We start from the raw sequence: 15,875 nt of genomic DNA, 5'->3' as shown, positions 1-15,875 counted from the left end.
TAACTGACGAAACCTCAGTTTTTTATGACATATTCAGATAGTTTTTATTCAACTTCAAAAAATTAAAATACATAATTCACATTCTTCCTTGTATCAGTTTTTAATAATCTAACATAGATGACATAGCAATTTGATTATTTTGATTATAGACTATTTCTCTGTTTTTTAAATATACATTTTTTTCTCTTTTCAGGCAATTTGTCACCTCACTTGCAGAATATCTTTTCCAAGAGCCCCATTTTTGCTGGGGTAGTTCTTCCTCAAGTTCAACACCCCAAAAATGCAAGAAAAAAATATCCAAAGCTTAATGGATTGTTGGCAGATATAGTTCATGTATGTTTTTTTATTTTTTCCTCCCCCGGAGACAGAGTCTTGCTCTGTCGCCCAGGCTGTAGTGCAGTGGAGTGATCTCGGCTCACTGCAACCTCTGCCTCCCAGGTCATGAGATTCTCCTGCCTCAGCCTTCCGAGTAGTTGGGATTACAGGCACCTGCCACTATGCCCGGCTAATTTTTGTATTTTCAGTAGAGACGGGGTTTCACCGTGTTGGCTGTGGTTGGCCAGGCTGCTCTTGAACTCCTGAGCTTAGGTGATCCGCCCACCTCGGCCTCCTAAAGTGCTGGGATTACAGGCATGAGTCACCGCACCCAGGCGGTTCATGTATGTTGAGAAATTAAGAATTTATATCTGAGAAATTTGCATAAATTATAATACAGTTTTTAATTATCACTTTAATGAAATTCCAAAAGGATTCCTAAAGTAATGTAATCTGTAGAAAATTATGTCTTTAGTACAGAGAAATTAAAATTCATAGACTGTCAGAGCTGAATGCCCCCTAAGATAATTATGTTCATTATATTTAATTTATCTCTATTTTAATGATAATTAGGTATAAACTGGAGAAATGGGCCAGGCAGGGTGGCTTATGTGTGTAATCCCAGCACTTTGGGACGCCGAGACGGGCGGATCATGAGGTCAGGAGATCAAGACCATCCTGGCCAACATGGTGAAACCCCGTCTCTACTAAAAATACAAAAAGTTAGCTGGGCATGGTGGCACGTGCTGGTAGTCCCAGTTACGCAGGAGGCTGAGGCAGGAGAATTGCTTGAACCTGGGAGGCCCAGGTTGCAGTGAGCCAAAATCGGGCCATTGTACTCCAGCGTGGGTGACAGAGAGAGACTCCGTCTCAAAAAAACAACAAACAAACAAAAAACTGGAGAAATTCTAAGGACTTACTATATTTATCACTACCTTTTAACATTCAGTTTAGCCCAGTTAGGGACCTATTTTTTGTACTAAAATATCTACAGGACCTCAGCAGCTGTAGTTTTAATGTTTGAAGATACACCAAGGCCAAAATCCGTCTTGACCTGGAGAAAATAAAAACATTATATAGCTCCTTTTTATTATTTTAAAATTTAAATTTTTATTTATTATTTTTGCTTTTGTTTTTGTTTTTTTTTTTTTGAGACGGAGTTTTGCTCTTGTTGCCCAGGGTGGAGTGCAATGGTGCGATCTCAGCTCACCACAACCTCCGCCTCCCGGGTTCAAGCGATTTTCCTGCCTCAGCCTCCCAAGTAGCTGGGATTACATGCATGCGCCACCACACCCGGCTAATTTTGTATTTTTAGTAGAGACGAGGTTTCTCCATGTCGGTCAGGCTGGTCTCGAAGTCCTGACCTCAGGTGATCCTCCCACCTTGGCCTCCCAAAGTGCTGGGATTACAGGCGTGACCCACCGTGCCTGGCCTTTATTTGTTTTTGTTCTGTTTTGTTTTTGTAAACAGGGTCTCACTCTTTCACCCAGGTCAGAATGCAGTGGTGTCACCTCGGCTCACTGCAGTTCCGACTTCCTGAGCTCAGCTGATCCTCCCAACTCAGCCTCCCGAGTAGCCTGGATGCCCAGATAATTTTTGTATTTTTTGTAGAGATGGAGTTTCTCCATGTTGCTCAGGCTGGTCTCAAACTCCTGGGCACAAACTATTAACTTGCCTCAGTCTCCCAAAGTGTTGGGATTACACACATGTGCCACAGTGCCAGTTCCCGTTTAAAAAAAATTAGTTAATTATTTTTTACAGTCTCATCCTGTTGCCCAGGCTGGAGTGCAATGGTGTGATCGTTGCTCACTGCAACCTCGAACTCCTATCCTCTAGTGATCCTTCCTCCTTGGCCTCTGAAAGTATTGGGATCACAGGCATAAGCAACTGTGCCTGGTCAAAATTTAAATTTTATTTAAAATGGCTAGGTGCAGTGGCTCGTGCCTATAATCCCAGCACTTTGGGAGGCTGAGGCGGGTGGATCACCTGAGGTGGGTGGATCACCTGAGGTCAGGAGTTCAAGACGAGCCAGACCAACATGATGAAACCCTGTCTCTACTAAAAATACAAAAATTAGCCGGACGTGGTGGCGTGCACCTGTAGTCCCAGCTACTTGGGAAGCTGAGACAGGAATCACTTGAACCTGGGAGGCGGAGGTTGCAGTGAGCTGAGATCGCACCACTGCACTCCAGCCTGGGTGACAGAGTGAAACTCCGTCTCAAAAATAAATAAAAATAAAAGCATAAGTTTTATTTAAACTAGGTAATACATATACCAACATATTTAGTACAAAATTTATTTATTTATTTTTATTTTGAAAGTGGTGGCAAGAACCACAATTACTTTTGCACCAACTTAATGTAAGAAATACATAATAATTATAGAAAAAATATAAAATACACAGTAAACAAAAAGGAGAGGTTCAGATTTTCCTAATTCACATGATCCAGAAAAAAATTACTATTATCAATTTGGTTTACAAACTTCTAAAGTTTTCCCAACCAAGTAGATGCATAGAAATTTATGCTTTTAAAAAGGTGTCTTACTTTACACATTGCTATGTAACCTGTTTATTTTTACTTACCAGTACATTTAAAGATACTGTAATGTTAATAAATATGGAACTACATGATAGTTTTCAGAGATTGCATAGTATTTCATTGTATGACTATACAATTAGTTTATTTAACTGATTTTGCATTTTTGGACGTTTGAATTATTTTCGATTTTCCCCCCGCTATTGGTAAAGATGTGACAATAAAATTTTTTTTTTTTTTGAGATGGAGTCTCGCTCTGTCACCCAGGCTGCAGTGCAGTGGCACGATCTCGGCTCACTGCAACCTCCGCCTCCAGGGTTCAAGCAGTTCTCTGCCTCAGCCTCCCAGGTAGCTCAGATTACAGGCACACTCCACCACGCCTGGCTAATTTTTGTATTTTTAGTAGAGACGGGGTTTCACTGTCTTGGCCAGGCTGGTCTTGAACTCCTGCCCTTGTGATCCACCTGCCTCGGCCTCCCAAAGCACTGGGATTACACGCGTGAGCCACCACATCCAGCTGAAAATTTTTTAGTATTTGTCTATATGCATTTGTTTTATTTTTTTTTAGGAGAAATTACTAGAAGTGGTCTGGGGGCAGGGGCTCATGCCTATAATCTTAGCACTTTGGAAGGCTGAGGTGGGAGGATCACTTGAGCCCAGGAATTCAAGACCCACGTGGGAAATATAGGGAGACCCTGTCTTTACAAAAAACAAAAAACTAGCCAGGCACAGTGGCATGCGCCTATAGTCCCCTGCTACTTTGGAGGCTGAGGTGGCAGGATCACTTGAGCCTGGGAGGTTGAGGCTGCAGTGAGTTGTGATTGTGCCACTGCACTCCAGCCTGGGCAACAGAGTGAGACCCTGTCTTAAAAAATATATATATTAGAAGTGGATTTAGTAAGCCAAAGGATTTATACTTTTTAGAATTTTTGATATTTTGCTGTTTTTTTCACAGAAATATTTTTCTTATTTATATCCTCACTCTCACTCTAGCATTGGATATTATTATTGTTATTTGAGATGAGGACTTGCTATGTTGCCCAGGCTAGTCTTGAACTCCTGAGCTCGACCAATCCTCCCGCCTCAGCCTCCTGAGTAGCTGGGAGGTATCTTTTTTAAAATTGTATTTATATCATTACAGGAGAGAGAAACATTATGCTAATATTCATTGTCTATTTGTATTTCTTTTTTTAAAGAATCCTTAGGCCAGGCGTGGTGGCTTATGCATGTAATCCCAGCACTTTGGGAGGCCAAGGCATGAGGATGGCTTGAGGCCAGGTGTTCCAGACCCAGCCTTGGCAACATAGTGAGACCCTGTCTCTAAACAAAAGGGTCTCTAAACATAGGGTGTCGTGATACCCACTTGTAGTCCTAGCTATTTGGGAGGCTGAGGCAGGAGGATCCTTTGAACCCAGGAATTTGAGACTGCAGTGAGTGGTTTATGCTTGCAGCACCGCACTCTATCCTGGGTGACAGAGCAAGACCCTGTATAAAAAAAGAAAAAAATAATCCTTAACCTATTTGTCAACTAAAATATTTATCTTATTGATTTGTGAAAAAAACACATTAATCTTTTGTCATAAGTTTTGCAATATGTTTGCAAAACTTGCAATATGCTTTTTTTTTAACAACTAGTATCATCCAATGATTTGGAATGCTACATTTATCATAGACAAAATGCTTATACATGTGTGGGTTTGTTTCTGTTCCATTGATTTTTCTCTTTATTCTAGAAGTAGTACAACTTTGATTTATTATTGTAACTTTAAAATACACTTTGATATCTGATGTAGGGCACATATTTTTCCTAGATATAAATTTTCTAAACAATGTTATTGAGGTATAATTTATGGGCAGTAAACTATACATACTTAAAATGTACAATTTGAAGAGTTTTGATGCATGTATACACACATGAAACCACCACCACAATCAGGATACCTAACACACACACACACAAACACACACACACACACGATACCTAACATTTCCATCACTCTCCAAAATTTCATTGTGTCCTTTTACAATTCATCTTTTCTTCCATTTCTGTCCCCAGATAACCACTGATTTGCTTTCTATTCCCATAGATTAGTATGAATTTTCTAGAATCTTATATAAATAGAATCATACAGTAGGCACTCTTTCATGTCTGGCTTCTTCCACTCAGCATAATGGTTTAGAGATTCATTCATGTTTTTGTATGTATCAGCAATTTGTTCCTTTTTTGCAGAGTAGTAGTTCATTATATGACTATACCACATTTTAAAAAATCCTTTCCCTGTTGATGGACATGTGGGTTATTTCCCATTTTTCGCTATTACAAATAAAGTTGCCATGAGAACATTCATGTTTGTCTTTGTATGGAACACACATTGTATTTTCATTCCTCCTGCAGAAATATCTAAGAACAGAATGGCTGGGTCATGGGTAGGCATATGTTTAATTTTTAAAGAAACTGCCAATCTGTTTCCCAAAGTGTCATGTTTTACATTTTCCAAAGTAGGGCATATATTTAAATTTACTGAATTATATTCACAGAAGGACTGCCTCTAATTGTCTGCCCCTATGATTTGGTCAGACCTTTTAGCATTTTTCTTATTAAGTTTTAGTGATAGATTACCATTATATTCTAAAATGAGCACATATTTTTAACTAGTTGCAGGGTTTTTTTTATTTGTTTGTTTTGTTTTGTTTTGTTTTTGAGACGGAGCTTTGCTCTTCTTGCCCAGGCTGGAGTGCAATGGCGTGATCTTGGCTCACCGCAACCTCCTGTCTCCCGGGTTCAAGCAATTCTCCCGCCTTAGCCTCCGAGTGGCTGGGATTACAGGCATGTGCCACCACACCCGGCTAATTTTGTATTATTTTTTTTTTAGTGGGGACGGAGTTTCTCCATGTTGGTCAGGCTGGTCTCTAACTCCCAACCTCAGGTGATCCACCCCCTGTTGCCTCCCAAAGTGCTGGGATTACACGCATGAGCCACCACACCTGGCCAACTAGTTGCAGTCTTAAAGACCTAGGTATTGCCACATCATTAAGTAGGTAATAGACTTAAATAATTTCTCCTTGTGAATCAATGTTTTTTATTTTGGTAAAAAAAAAAAACCCACATAACATGGAATCTACCTTCTTACAAAATTATTAAGTGTACAGTATGGCATTTTTAACTATATGCACATTATAGTACAGCAGATCTCTAGATTTTTTTCTGTGAATCAGTTTAAATATGCATTTTGAAATAAACAGAAACATAATATTATATAGAATTATCTTGGATTTGCTGGATTTTAATTGTGGCTCCTCTACTTATGAGATCTTAAACAAATTACTTGATCTCTCTGGGCCTCAGTCTCCTCATCTGTATAATGAGGATAATAATAATACTTACTTTGTAGGATTGTTGTTGGGATGGAAGGAAGAAAAAGCTGGAGCGTTGTCTGGTATGTAGTAAGCATCAATAAAAGTTACTAGTCAGGCTTGGTGGCATGTGTCTGTAGTCTGAGCTACTCAAGAGGCTAAGGAAGGAGGATATCTTGAGCCAAGGAGTTCAAGGCTCCAGTGAGCTATAATTGCACCACTGCACTCCAGCCTGGGCGACAGAGTAAGAACCTGTCTCTAAAAAATTTTAAAAGGCCAAGCACAGTGGCTGTCTTCTGTAATTCCAGCACTTTGGGAGACTGAGGCGGGAGAATCGCTTGAACTCAAGAGTTCATCAGCCTTACAACATAACAAGACTCCCATCTCTACAAAAAAGTTAACTATTAATGTTTTACCTCCTTTCACAGGAGGAATGAAAATTATAAAGCAGATGCTTTTTATTCAAAACTTGTCTTCAATATTTTGATTAAAGAAATGTGTTCCATTTATAATTATTGTTATTTCACTACATATAGATTTATTATGTACAACTTAACATTCAAAACTACCTTCCATATTTTGTTTGTTTGTTTCTATACCAAGAAAGGGAAACAGAAAAGAGCTGATTTAATAATGGGTTATTGAAAGATTTAGGGACTTGAATATTTGCAAAATGGTATTATGATATAGAAAGAGTGCTGGATTAGGCGTCAGACAACATGGGTTAAAACTCGTGTTTGGCAAACTACTAATCATGCTTCTAGATCTGTAAAATGCAAATGATTATCCATGAACTTTCCACCTGTCAGGGCAGAAAAGAGGATCAAAATGAGCTAATTAATTTTTGCTAATTTCAGCAGAAACAGACTGACCTCTGTTTTGGCTAGAATCATGGGACATTTAACCTATATTAATGTTTTGCAAGTGCAAATTCCTTAGGGAAATAAGCAGCCAGAACTTACTACCAGAAGTTCCTGAGGTCTAATTCCATCTTTTCAAGAAGGCTTTTTGATCTGGATAATTACTTACTTCTTAATTTGTCAAATAAATTTAATTTTTACCATATGGAGCCCTGTTGAGAGCTCACTTATCATTAAAATCTTTTTCCTTTCCTAGGCTTGTTTACAAATTGATCCTGCTGACAGGATATCATCTAGTGATCTTTTGCATCATGAGTATTTTACTAGAGATGGATTTATTGAAAAGTAAGCATTTTGAGTGAATGTGGGTTTTTTAAAAGCATTTTGTATTGGGAAATTTTACTAGCAGGAAAATTGCTGTATAGGTTACTTTTATATAACAAATATTCAGTTTAACAAAAATTTATTGAGTTATTCTATCAGGTATTGACTAGGAAGATAGCAGACTTAACAAGTGTCATGAATGAAAAGCCTAATAATAGGACGGGCATAGTGGCTCACACCTGTAATCCCAGCACTTTGCGAAGCTGAGGCAGGCAGATTGCTTGAGCCCTGGAGTTCACGACCGGCCTGGGCAACATAGAGAGACCCCTGTCTCTACAAAAAATACAAAAATTAGCAAGGTGTGGTGGCACACGCTTGTAGTCCCAGCTACTCGGGAGGCTCAGGTGGGAGGATTGCTTAAACCCCAGAGGTGGAGGTTGCAGTGAGCTGAGATTGCACCACTGCACTCCAGCCTGGGTGACAGGTTGAGACCCTATCTCAAAAAAAAAGTCTAATAATAAAAAGTAATTGCAACTAACATTCATTAAACAGTTACCATGTCCTAGGCAGTGTGCTCTGCTCTTTACATACTACAGTTTCAGTGTCATCATAGACCAGAGATAACATTAAATAAGCAATCAATACTTCTTAGCTTTATTCCTGTTTGGACCTCTGACTCAGAGAATAGTCTGGTTTTTCCTCTTCTGATGACATTCATTTATCATAATTAGCATGCACTTCCCAAATGATTTTTTTTCTACTTATTCTCTGTTGCAGTGCCTGTTGTCTTTTTTTTTTTTTGAGATGAAGTCTCGCTCTGTTGCCCAGGCTGGAGTGCAGTGGCACAATCTCGGCTGACTACAAACCTCCATCTCCCGGGTTCAAGCAATTCTCCTGCCTCAGGCTCCAGAGTAGCTAGGATTGGAGGCACATGCCACCACGCCTGGCTAATTTTTGTATTTTTAGTAGAGATGGGGATTTTGCCATTTTGGCCAGGCTGGTCTCAAACTCCTGACCTCAGGTGATCCACCCGCCTTGGCCTCCCGAAGTGTTGGGATTACAGGCATGAGCCACTGCGCCCGGCTGCAGTGCCTGTTGTTGTATCCTACCCATGAAATTGGAAGTTCCCTGAAGACAGGTGCCATGCTTCTTATGGCCCTTCTGTGCCCCACATTGCCTATGACATGCCCAGCATATAATCTGTATTACAATTTAGATTCATGAATCAGCCATATTTCTAAAAAAACACCATTTTCTATTTGGGCTTTGAAAGAAACAGGAAAAGTTTCTCATTAACTGTAAAACCATTCAGCTTGTCTTTGGACGTGACGTTAGAAAGATGGACATCCATTAAAAATGTGATGGAGCTAAGGTCAGATATGGAAAAGTCCAGGAACTGCTATTGGAGATAGACTAAATAGAAAAAAGCAAAGAGAATCCTTGAGGTTGACTAGAACTTTGCGCATTTCAGGAATTTTACTCTAAAACAAAAAATAAGATGATATATTTAAAGTGCCATTGGCAAGGTGCTGCAGGTCATGTCTGTAATGCCAGCATTTTGGGAGGCCAAGGTGGGCAGATCAACTGAGGTCAGGAGTTCAAGACCAGCCTGGTCAACATGGTTAAACCCCATCTCTACTAAAAATGCAAAAACTTAGCTGGGCGTGGGCATGTGCCTGTAGTCCCAACTACTCAGGAGGCTGGGACAGGAGAGTCATTTGAACCCAGGAGGCTGAGGCTGCAGTGAGCTGAGATCACACCACTGCACGCACTCCAGTCTGGGTGACAGAGCCAGACTCCGTCCCAAAAAATAAAAGAATAGGCCGTGCTCGGTGGCTCACACCTGTAATCTCAGCACTTTGGGAGGCCGAGGCGGGCAGATCACGAGGTCAGGAGATCAAGACCATCCTGACTAACACGGTGAAACCCCGTCTCTACTAAAAATACAAAAACAAAATTAGTTGGGTGTGGTGGCGGGCCCCTGTAATGCCAGCTACTCAGGAGGTTGAGGCAGGAGAATGGTGTGAACACGGGAGGCAGAGCTTGCAGTGAGTGGAGATCGTGCCACTGCACTCCAGCCTGGGTGACAGAGCGAGACTCTGTCTCAGAAAATAATAATAAATAAATAAAATAATAAAAAATAAAATGAAGTGCCATTGATAAAAAGTGGCAGTTATTGGCTGGGCATGGTAGCTGATGCCTGTAATCCCAGCACTTTGGAAGGCCGAAGCAGGCGGATTGCTTGAACGTAGGAGTTCAAGACCAGCCTGGGCAACATGGCAAAACCCTGTCTCTACAAAAAATACAAAAATTATCTGGGTGTGTTGGTGTATACCTGTAGTCCCAGCTACTACGGAGGCTGAGGTAGGGGATTTCTTGAGCCCAGGAGGTCAGGGTTGCAGTGAGCCATGAGTGTGTCACTGCACTGCAGCCTGGGCAACAGAGAGAGACCGTGTCTGAAAAGAAAAGATGCCAGTTATTGAATTAAGAGGTTGCTTCATATCACTTCTACACAGACGAAGTTTATTTTTCTTGGACATTTAGATATTAGGCTTCTATTATTGTGGGGTGAAAGTACCTTGAGCTCAATTTATAGAATCCTCAGAAGAGTGGGCTGGACTAGGGAAGAATTCATTCATGGGCTGATGTTTTAAAACCTTCCCAAACTGATAGCTGTAGTTGCTTCAAGGAGGGGACTTGTGCAGTTCAGGGAAGGGGTGGGAAGGAAACTTTTCAGTATGGACTTTTGAACTTTGAACCACATGAATGGACTTTCTAATCAAAAATAACTTTTAAAAAGAAAGAAATCAAACTAAAACCAAAATAATCTCTCTCCAATATGAATGTATTCTGTTACATTTCTCTAGAGTAAGATTTTAGAAGTTAGTTAGTTCATTTTTAAAGTTCTATTACTTTAAAGAACCACAGCTGGGTGCGGTGGCTGACGCTTGTAATCCCAGCAACTTTGGGAGGATGAGGCAGGTGGATCACCTGAGATTGGGAGTTGGAGACCAGCCTGACCAACATGGAGAAACCGCGTCTCTACTAAAAATACAAAATTAGCTGGGTGTGGTGGCACATGCCTGTAATCCCAGCTACTCAAGAGGCTGAGGCAGGAGAATTGCTTGAACCCAGGAGGTGGAAGTTGTGGCGAGATGAGATTGTGCCATTGCACTCATGCCTGGGCAACAAGAGCGAAACTCCATCTCAAAAAAAAAAGAAGAACCACAGAAAAGGTCAAAGTGGTCTGAGTCTTCCTTAAAAATAACAGTATCTTTATCAAAATTAAAAGCAATATTTTTCTGAGTAAAGTTTGCATCGCAAAAGGAATCTAATTAGTATAAATCTATTTTGTTAAAGTTATATATAGTAGGTTCCCATAGCATAATTTTCGAAAGATGTATCTTTAGAAGAAAGCAATTTTTATTAGGTAAATGTTGGGCCATCTCTTGACATGCATTATAATTAGCATTATTTATGCTGTAGCTGAAATATACATTAATTGATGAAATGGTTTATTCAAGATAAAATACTCCATCTGCATATATAAAAAGATTACTCGTTGATATTGCTTGTTTTATCAGATTCATGCCAGAACTGAAAGCTAAATTACTGCAGGAAGCAAAAGTCAATTCATTAATAAAGCCAAAAGAGAGTTCTAAAGAAAATGAACTCAGGAAAGATGAAAGAAAAACAGTTTATACCAATACACTGCTAAGTAGTTCAGTTTTGGGAAAGGTAAGAACTTTGGTTTTTGTTTCAGCCAGTATAATTATATTATAGTTAGACTCTAATGACAAAAATAACTGTTATGATGACTCAGATTTTGGATGTATCTATTCCAGGAAATAGAAAAAGAGAAAAAGCCCAAGGAGATCAAAGTCAGAGTTATTAAAGTCAAAGGAAGAAGAGGAGATATCTCAGAACCAAAAAAGAAAGAGTATGAAGGTGGACTTGGTCAACAGGATGCAAATGAAAATGTTCATCCTATGTCTCCAGATACAAAACTTGTAACCATTGAACCACCAAACCCTATCAATCCCAGCACTAACTGTAATGGCTTGAAAGAAAATCCACATTGCGGAGGTTCTGTGACAATGCCACCCATCAATCTAACTAACAGTAATTTGATGGCTGCAAATCTCAGTTCAAATCTCTTTCACCCCAGTGTGAGGTGAGCTGTAACAGAGAAGAAACCTAAATAATACAATATTCCTGTATAATGGTATTTCAAAGAATCGTGTTCATAGTGTCTGTATGTAAACTGAACTTGAAGAAAATATATTGAAATTAAAGCTGTATAATGGGCCATTTACTGAGTGTTTCTTATGGATGCTGTAGAAGAAATTAACTTTTCTTGGCCATATAGATGTTTAAATTTTCACTAATGTCTTCTTGAAAAACCTTATTAAAAAAAAAAAGACCCTTTGAAAAATGTTTTTATTTTTGAAGAGAAAAAAAGTTGGTATGTCCTAAGTTCTGGTATCAATGTGCCTTGGTATAACAAAATATTTATTTCTATATCATAGCAAATTCTCTAAGTGGAGAAAGGATAGTAAAAAAATAATCTTTCGTAAGTCAAATAGCCTTTCAAGGTGAAATATTTTGGGAGAAAAATAGCATATTAGGCCAGTTTTAGATTTAACCTCTGATACAGATTGAGAGATTGGTCCATGAGTCTGGTTAATCAAGGGCAGTGTGATGGATGGTGAGAGTTTGTTCAACAAGGCAGTAAGGCCACTTCAAAATTTAGGGAGGCTACTGTCATTCTAGGGGAGGAGACTGGGTTCATTAGCCCAAGAGGATTCTAGCAGACTGGTTTGGGCCACAGGTTGTGAAGCCCAGTGGTCTGCAGAGGTGAGCAAGTGGACATGTCCATGTCAGTCCAAAGGTACAGCAGGTTACAGACTGCAAGAGCCTAGTTGTTCTTGAGGTGATCCCAAAACCATGGTATCAGTAACAATGGTTGTAAGCCAGTCAGTCTTGGACAGTAAGTTCATAAATTGAGAAAGCTGGTAGTTAAGAGATCCAAATTCAGAACAGATAGAAGGGAGCAAGTAGGCCAGCAGGAGTAACCCCACAACATGCCTGTCACCACTGATGTAAACATGCACTAATTGTTCTCTGCCCTGTTACCACCTCTCTCCTAAGGGCAATTGGTAGGTAAGGACTCACTATTGCATTTTGGTACTCAGTGTTCAAACAGTAGACTTCCATGCCATAATTTATTCATTCTTGAAGCTAAAACAAAGGCATTTTGGCCGGGCATGGTGGCTCGTGCCTGTAATCCCAGCAATTTGGGAGGCCAAGGCGAGTGTATCACTTTAGCTCAGGAGTTCGAGACCAGCCTGGCCAACATGGCAAAACCCTGTCTCTACAAAAAATACAAAAATTAGTTGGGCATGTTGGAGCACACCAGTAATCCCAGCTACTTGGGAGGCTGAGGCAAGAGAATCACTTGAACCCAGGAGACAGAGGTTGCAGTGAGCCAAGATCATGACACTGCACTCCAGCCTGGGTGACAGAGTGAGAATCTGCCAAAAAAAAAAAAAAAAAAAAAAAAAAGCATTTCTGGGGAGTTTTAGTAACTTCTCATTCATTTTTAAATAATAGGTTAACTGAAAGAGCGAAAAAGAGACGCACTTCTTCACAATCTATTGGACAAGTTATGCCTAATAGCAGGCAAGAGGATCCAGGTCCTATTCAAGTAAGGCAAGAAGCTACACATTAAAATATGGCCTCTTTTAACATTACTTCTTTTTTCCTTTTCTCTATCTTTAGGGCTCTAATACTTTTTTGTTTGTTTGTTTTGTTTTTTTGAGACAGGATCTCTCTCTGTTGCCCAGACTGGAGTGCAGTGGTACGATCTCAGCTCACTGCAGCCTCGACCTCCTGGGCCCAAGCAATCCTCCCACCTCAGCCTCCCAAGTAGCTGAGACTTCAGGCACATGCCACCATGCCCAGCTAATTTTGTTCATTTTTTTGTAGCGACAAAGTCTCACTATGTTGCCCAGGCTGGTCTCAAACTCCTGAGCTCAAGGGATCCTTCCGCCTCAGCTTCCCAAAGTGCTAGGATTACAGGTGTGAGCCAACGCACCCAGCCTCTAACAATTCTAAAAATGTGCTTTAAGTTTCTTTTTTTCTTCCTGAGATGAAAATAGGCCATTATTTTCTAAGTGCTTTCACAATTAATTAAGTTCATATATCTTAATTTATCACAATTAAGTTCATATATCTTAATTTATGTATTTAATATGTGACTTAGGCAGAGTAAGTTAAGATTTCCACCTTTGAAAGTCACAAGAAGTTTTGTTTTTTTCACTCCCAAAAAAATGTTTTTAATATCTTTATGGATTAAAAACAATTGCCAAATAAACACAACTTATTTTCACTAGAAAAAATAATCAAAATAATCGATGTAGTTCATCCCCCTCCCAACTTTTGTTTTGTTTTGTTTTTGGCTTATTTTGCATTATTCATCGCTAATGGGACCTCACAAGTTTTTACATAGGAAATTGATTTATTCAAAATTGAAGCACAATGTTAATTATAATAACAAAAAACTGAAAACAATACAAACCTGTCCAAAAGCAGGTGACTAATTAAGTACATTAGGGTACATTCATACAGTGGAATACTACACATTACATTGTGGAAGTGTGTTCATTGATCTAGACAAGATTTTATTATCTGTTTTCAAATGAACAAAAATCTGGTAACACAGAACGTTTCCCAGATGCTGGATGTGCAATACATTTTTTCCTTTGGGTTTTCCCAGTGTTTACAAAGCATATCATTTTCTAGGTAGATAAAGAAGTTATTAAGAAAATGAACTGAAGCAATTTGTTCAAAGTCAGAGTGCAGTGAATAGTATTAAAAATGAAAAGTTAAGTTTGTGGTTCTGGCCAGGCACAGTGGCTCTCACCTGTAATCCTAGCATTTTGGGAGACTGAGCTGGGAGGATTGCTTGAGCCCAGGAATTTGAGATCAGCCTGGGTGACATAACGGACCCTGTCTGTACAAAAAATGAAATAAAATAAATTAGTCGTGTGTGGTGGCATGTGGCTGTGGTTTCAGACTCGGGGGCTAAGGTGGGACTATGGCTTGAGCCCAAGAGGTTGAGGCTGCAGCCATAATGGCGCCACTGTATTTCAGCCTGGACAACAAAGCAAGACTCTGTCTTAATAATGATAATAATAATAATAATAATAAGTCCAGATGCAGTGGCTCATGCTTGTAATCCCAGCACTTTGGGAGCCCAAGGCAGAAGGGTCACTTGAGCCCAGGAGTTTGAGATCAGCCTAGTCAACCTAACAAGACCCCATCTCTACGAAAAAATTAAAAATTAACCAGGCATGGTGGTATGTGCCTGTAGTCCCAGTTACTTAAGAGACTGAGGTGGGAAGACCACTTGAGCCCAGGGGGTTGATGCTGCAATGAGTCATGATCATGCCAATGCACTCAAAATAATAATAATAATAATATTATTATTATTATTGTGGTTCTCATGACCAAGACTACTATGCTCAGAATATTAAATATGCTAAAAATGTTTGCTTTATGAAACTTTTATTGGAGTTTGATCTGTTGATATGTTCAATAGTGTTCTATTCTAAATCTTCTTAATTATTAAATTAATTGTTATGTCTATCTTATACCATCCAAATGGCTAGCAATTCTAGGATTGTCATTCTACAAATAGTTAGACACATTTCTTCAAACTAACTTTTGTTTGTTTGTTTAGAGCCAAATGGAGAAGGGTATATTTAATGAGCGAACAGGTCACAGTGACCAAATGGCAAATGAGAACAAAAGGAAGCTGAATTTTTCCAGATCTGACAGGAAAGAATTCCATTTTCCAGAATTGCCTGTCACAATACAGTCAAAAGATACAAAAGGAATGGAAGGTACACATTTGTTGCATAGCTTTACAATTATGATGATATCATTTATAAGATTTTTTCATAATATAACTTACATTTTATAGTGTGATTTAGGTAGAAAATAGTAAATTGGTGAGGAAAACATAAGCTGATGAGATTTTCTCCCTATTGTCAAATAAGGGGTATGATTTTAAGGAGATAATTTTAAAGAGGCTTAGGCTTGTAATCCCAGCATTTTGGGAGGCCAATGCAGGAGGATTGCTTGAGCCCAGGAGTTTGAGACAAGCCTGGGCAACATAGCAAAACCCTGTCTCTACAAAAAATAAAATAGCTTGGTGTGGTGGTGTGTGCCTGTAGTCCCAGCTACTCCAGAGGCTGAGGTAGGAGGATTGCTTGACCCAGGAAGTTGAGACTGCAGTGAGCCATGATCACACCACTGTACTGCACTCCAGGATGACATAATGAGACCCTGTCTCTAAAAAAAAAAAAAATTTTTTTAATTAAAAAGACAAATAGAGAGGTTAAGACAGTTTTAAAAGGTAAATTATTAAAATTTATTTATTTATTTATTTATTTATTTATTTAAGACAGAGTCTCACTCT

General features: G+C 39.3%; 1 protein-coding gene across 42 annotated transcripts in view; it reads left to right on the top strand.

The window, feature by feature from the left end:
• The window catches only part of CDKL3 (cyclin dependent kinase like 3), a 137,812-nt gene that overhangs the window by 51,345 nt on the left and 70,592 nt on the right, over window positions 1-15,875 (top strand). For 35 of the 42 annotated variants that reach the window (XR_010157005.1, XR_008548081.2, XR_010157006.1 and 32 more), the window contains 6 exons: window positions 194-333; window positions 7,323-7,411; window positions 10,975-11,128; window positions 11,236-11,564; window positions 13,004-13,097; window positions 15,135-15,297. Coding sequence is in view for 36 of the 42 variants with exons in the window: in XM_016953838.4 (XP_016809327.1) it covers window positions 194-333; window positions 7,323-7,411; window positions 10,975-11,128; window positions 11,236-11,564; window positions 13,004-13,097; window positions 15,135-15,297 (969 nt within the window). In the remaining 6 variants the exon portion in view is untranslated. Of the gene's footprint in view, window positions 1-193; window positions 334-7,322; window positions 7,412-10,974; window positions 11,129-11,235; window positions 11,694-13,003; window positions 13,098-15,134; window positions 15,298-15,875 lie in introns of those variants that run through there. The other 7 variants (XR_010157008.1, XR_010157007.1, XM_063810676.1 and 4 more) reach the window with 6 other exon arrangements.

The sequence above is a fragment of the Pan troglodytes genome, chromosome 4, assembly GCF_028858775.2.
Source record: "Pan troglodytes isolate AG18354 chromosome 4, NHGRI_mPanTro3-v2.0_pri, whole genome shotgun sequence".
In the NCBI taxonomy this organism is placed as follows: domain Eukaryota; kingdom Metazoa; phylum Chordata; class Mammalia; order Primates; family Hominidae; genus Pan; species Pan troglodytes.
The sequence above is the reverse complement of the archived record's forward strand: the minus strand, read 5'-3'. Positions and strand labels throughout refer to the sequence as shown.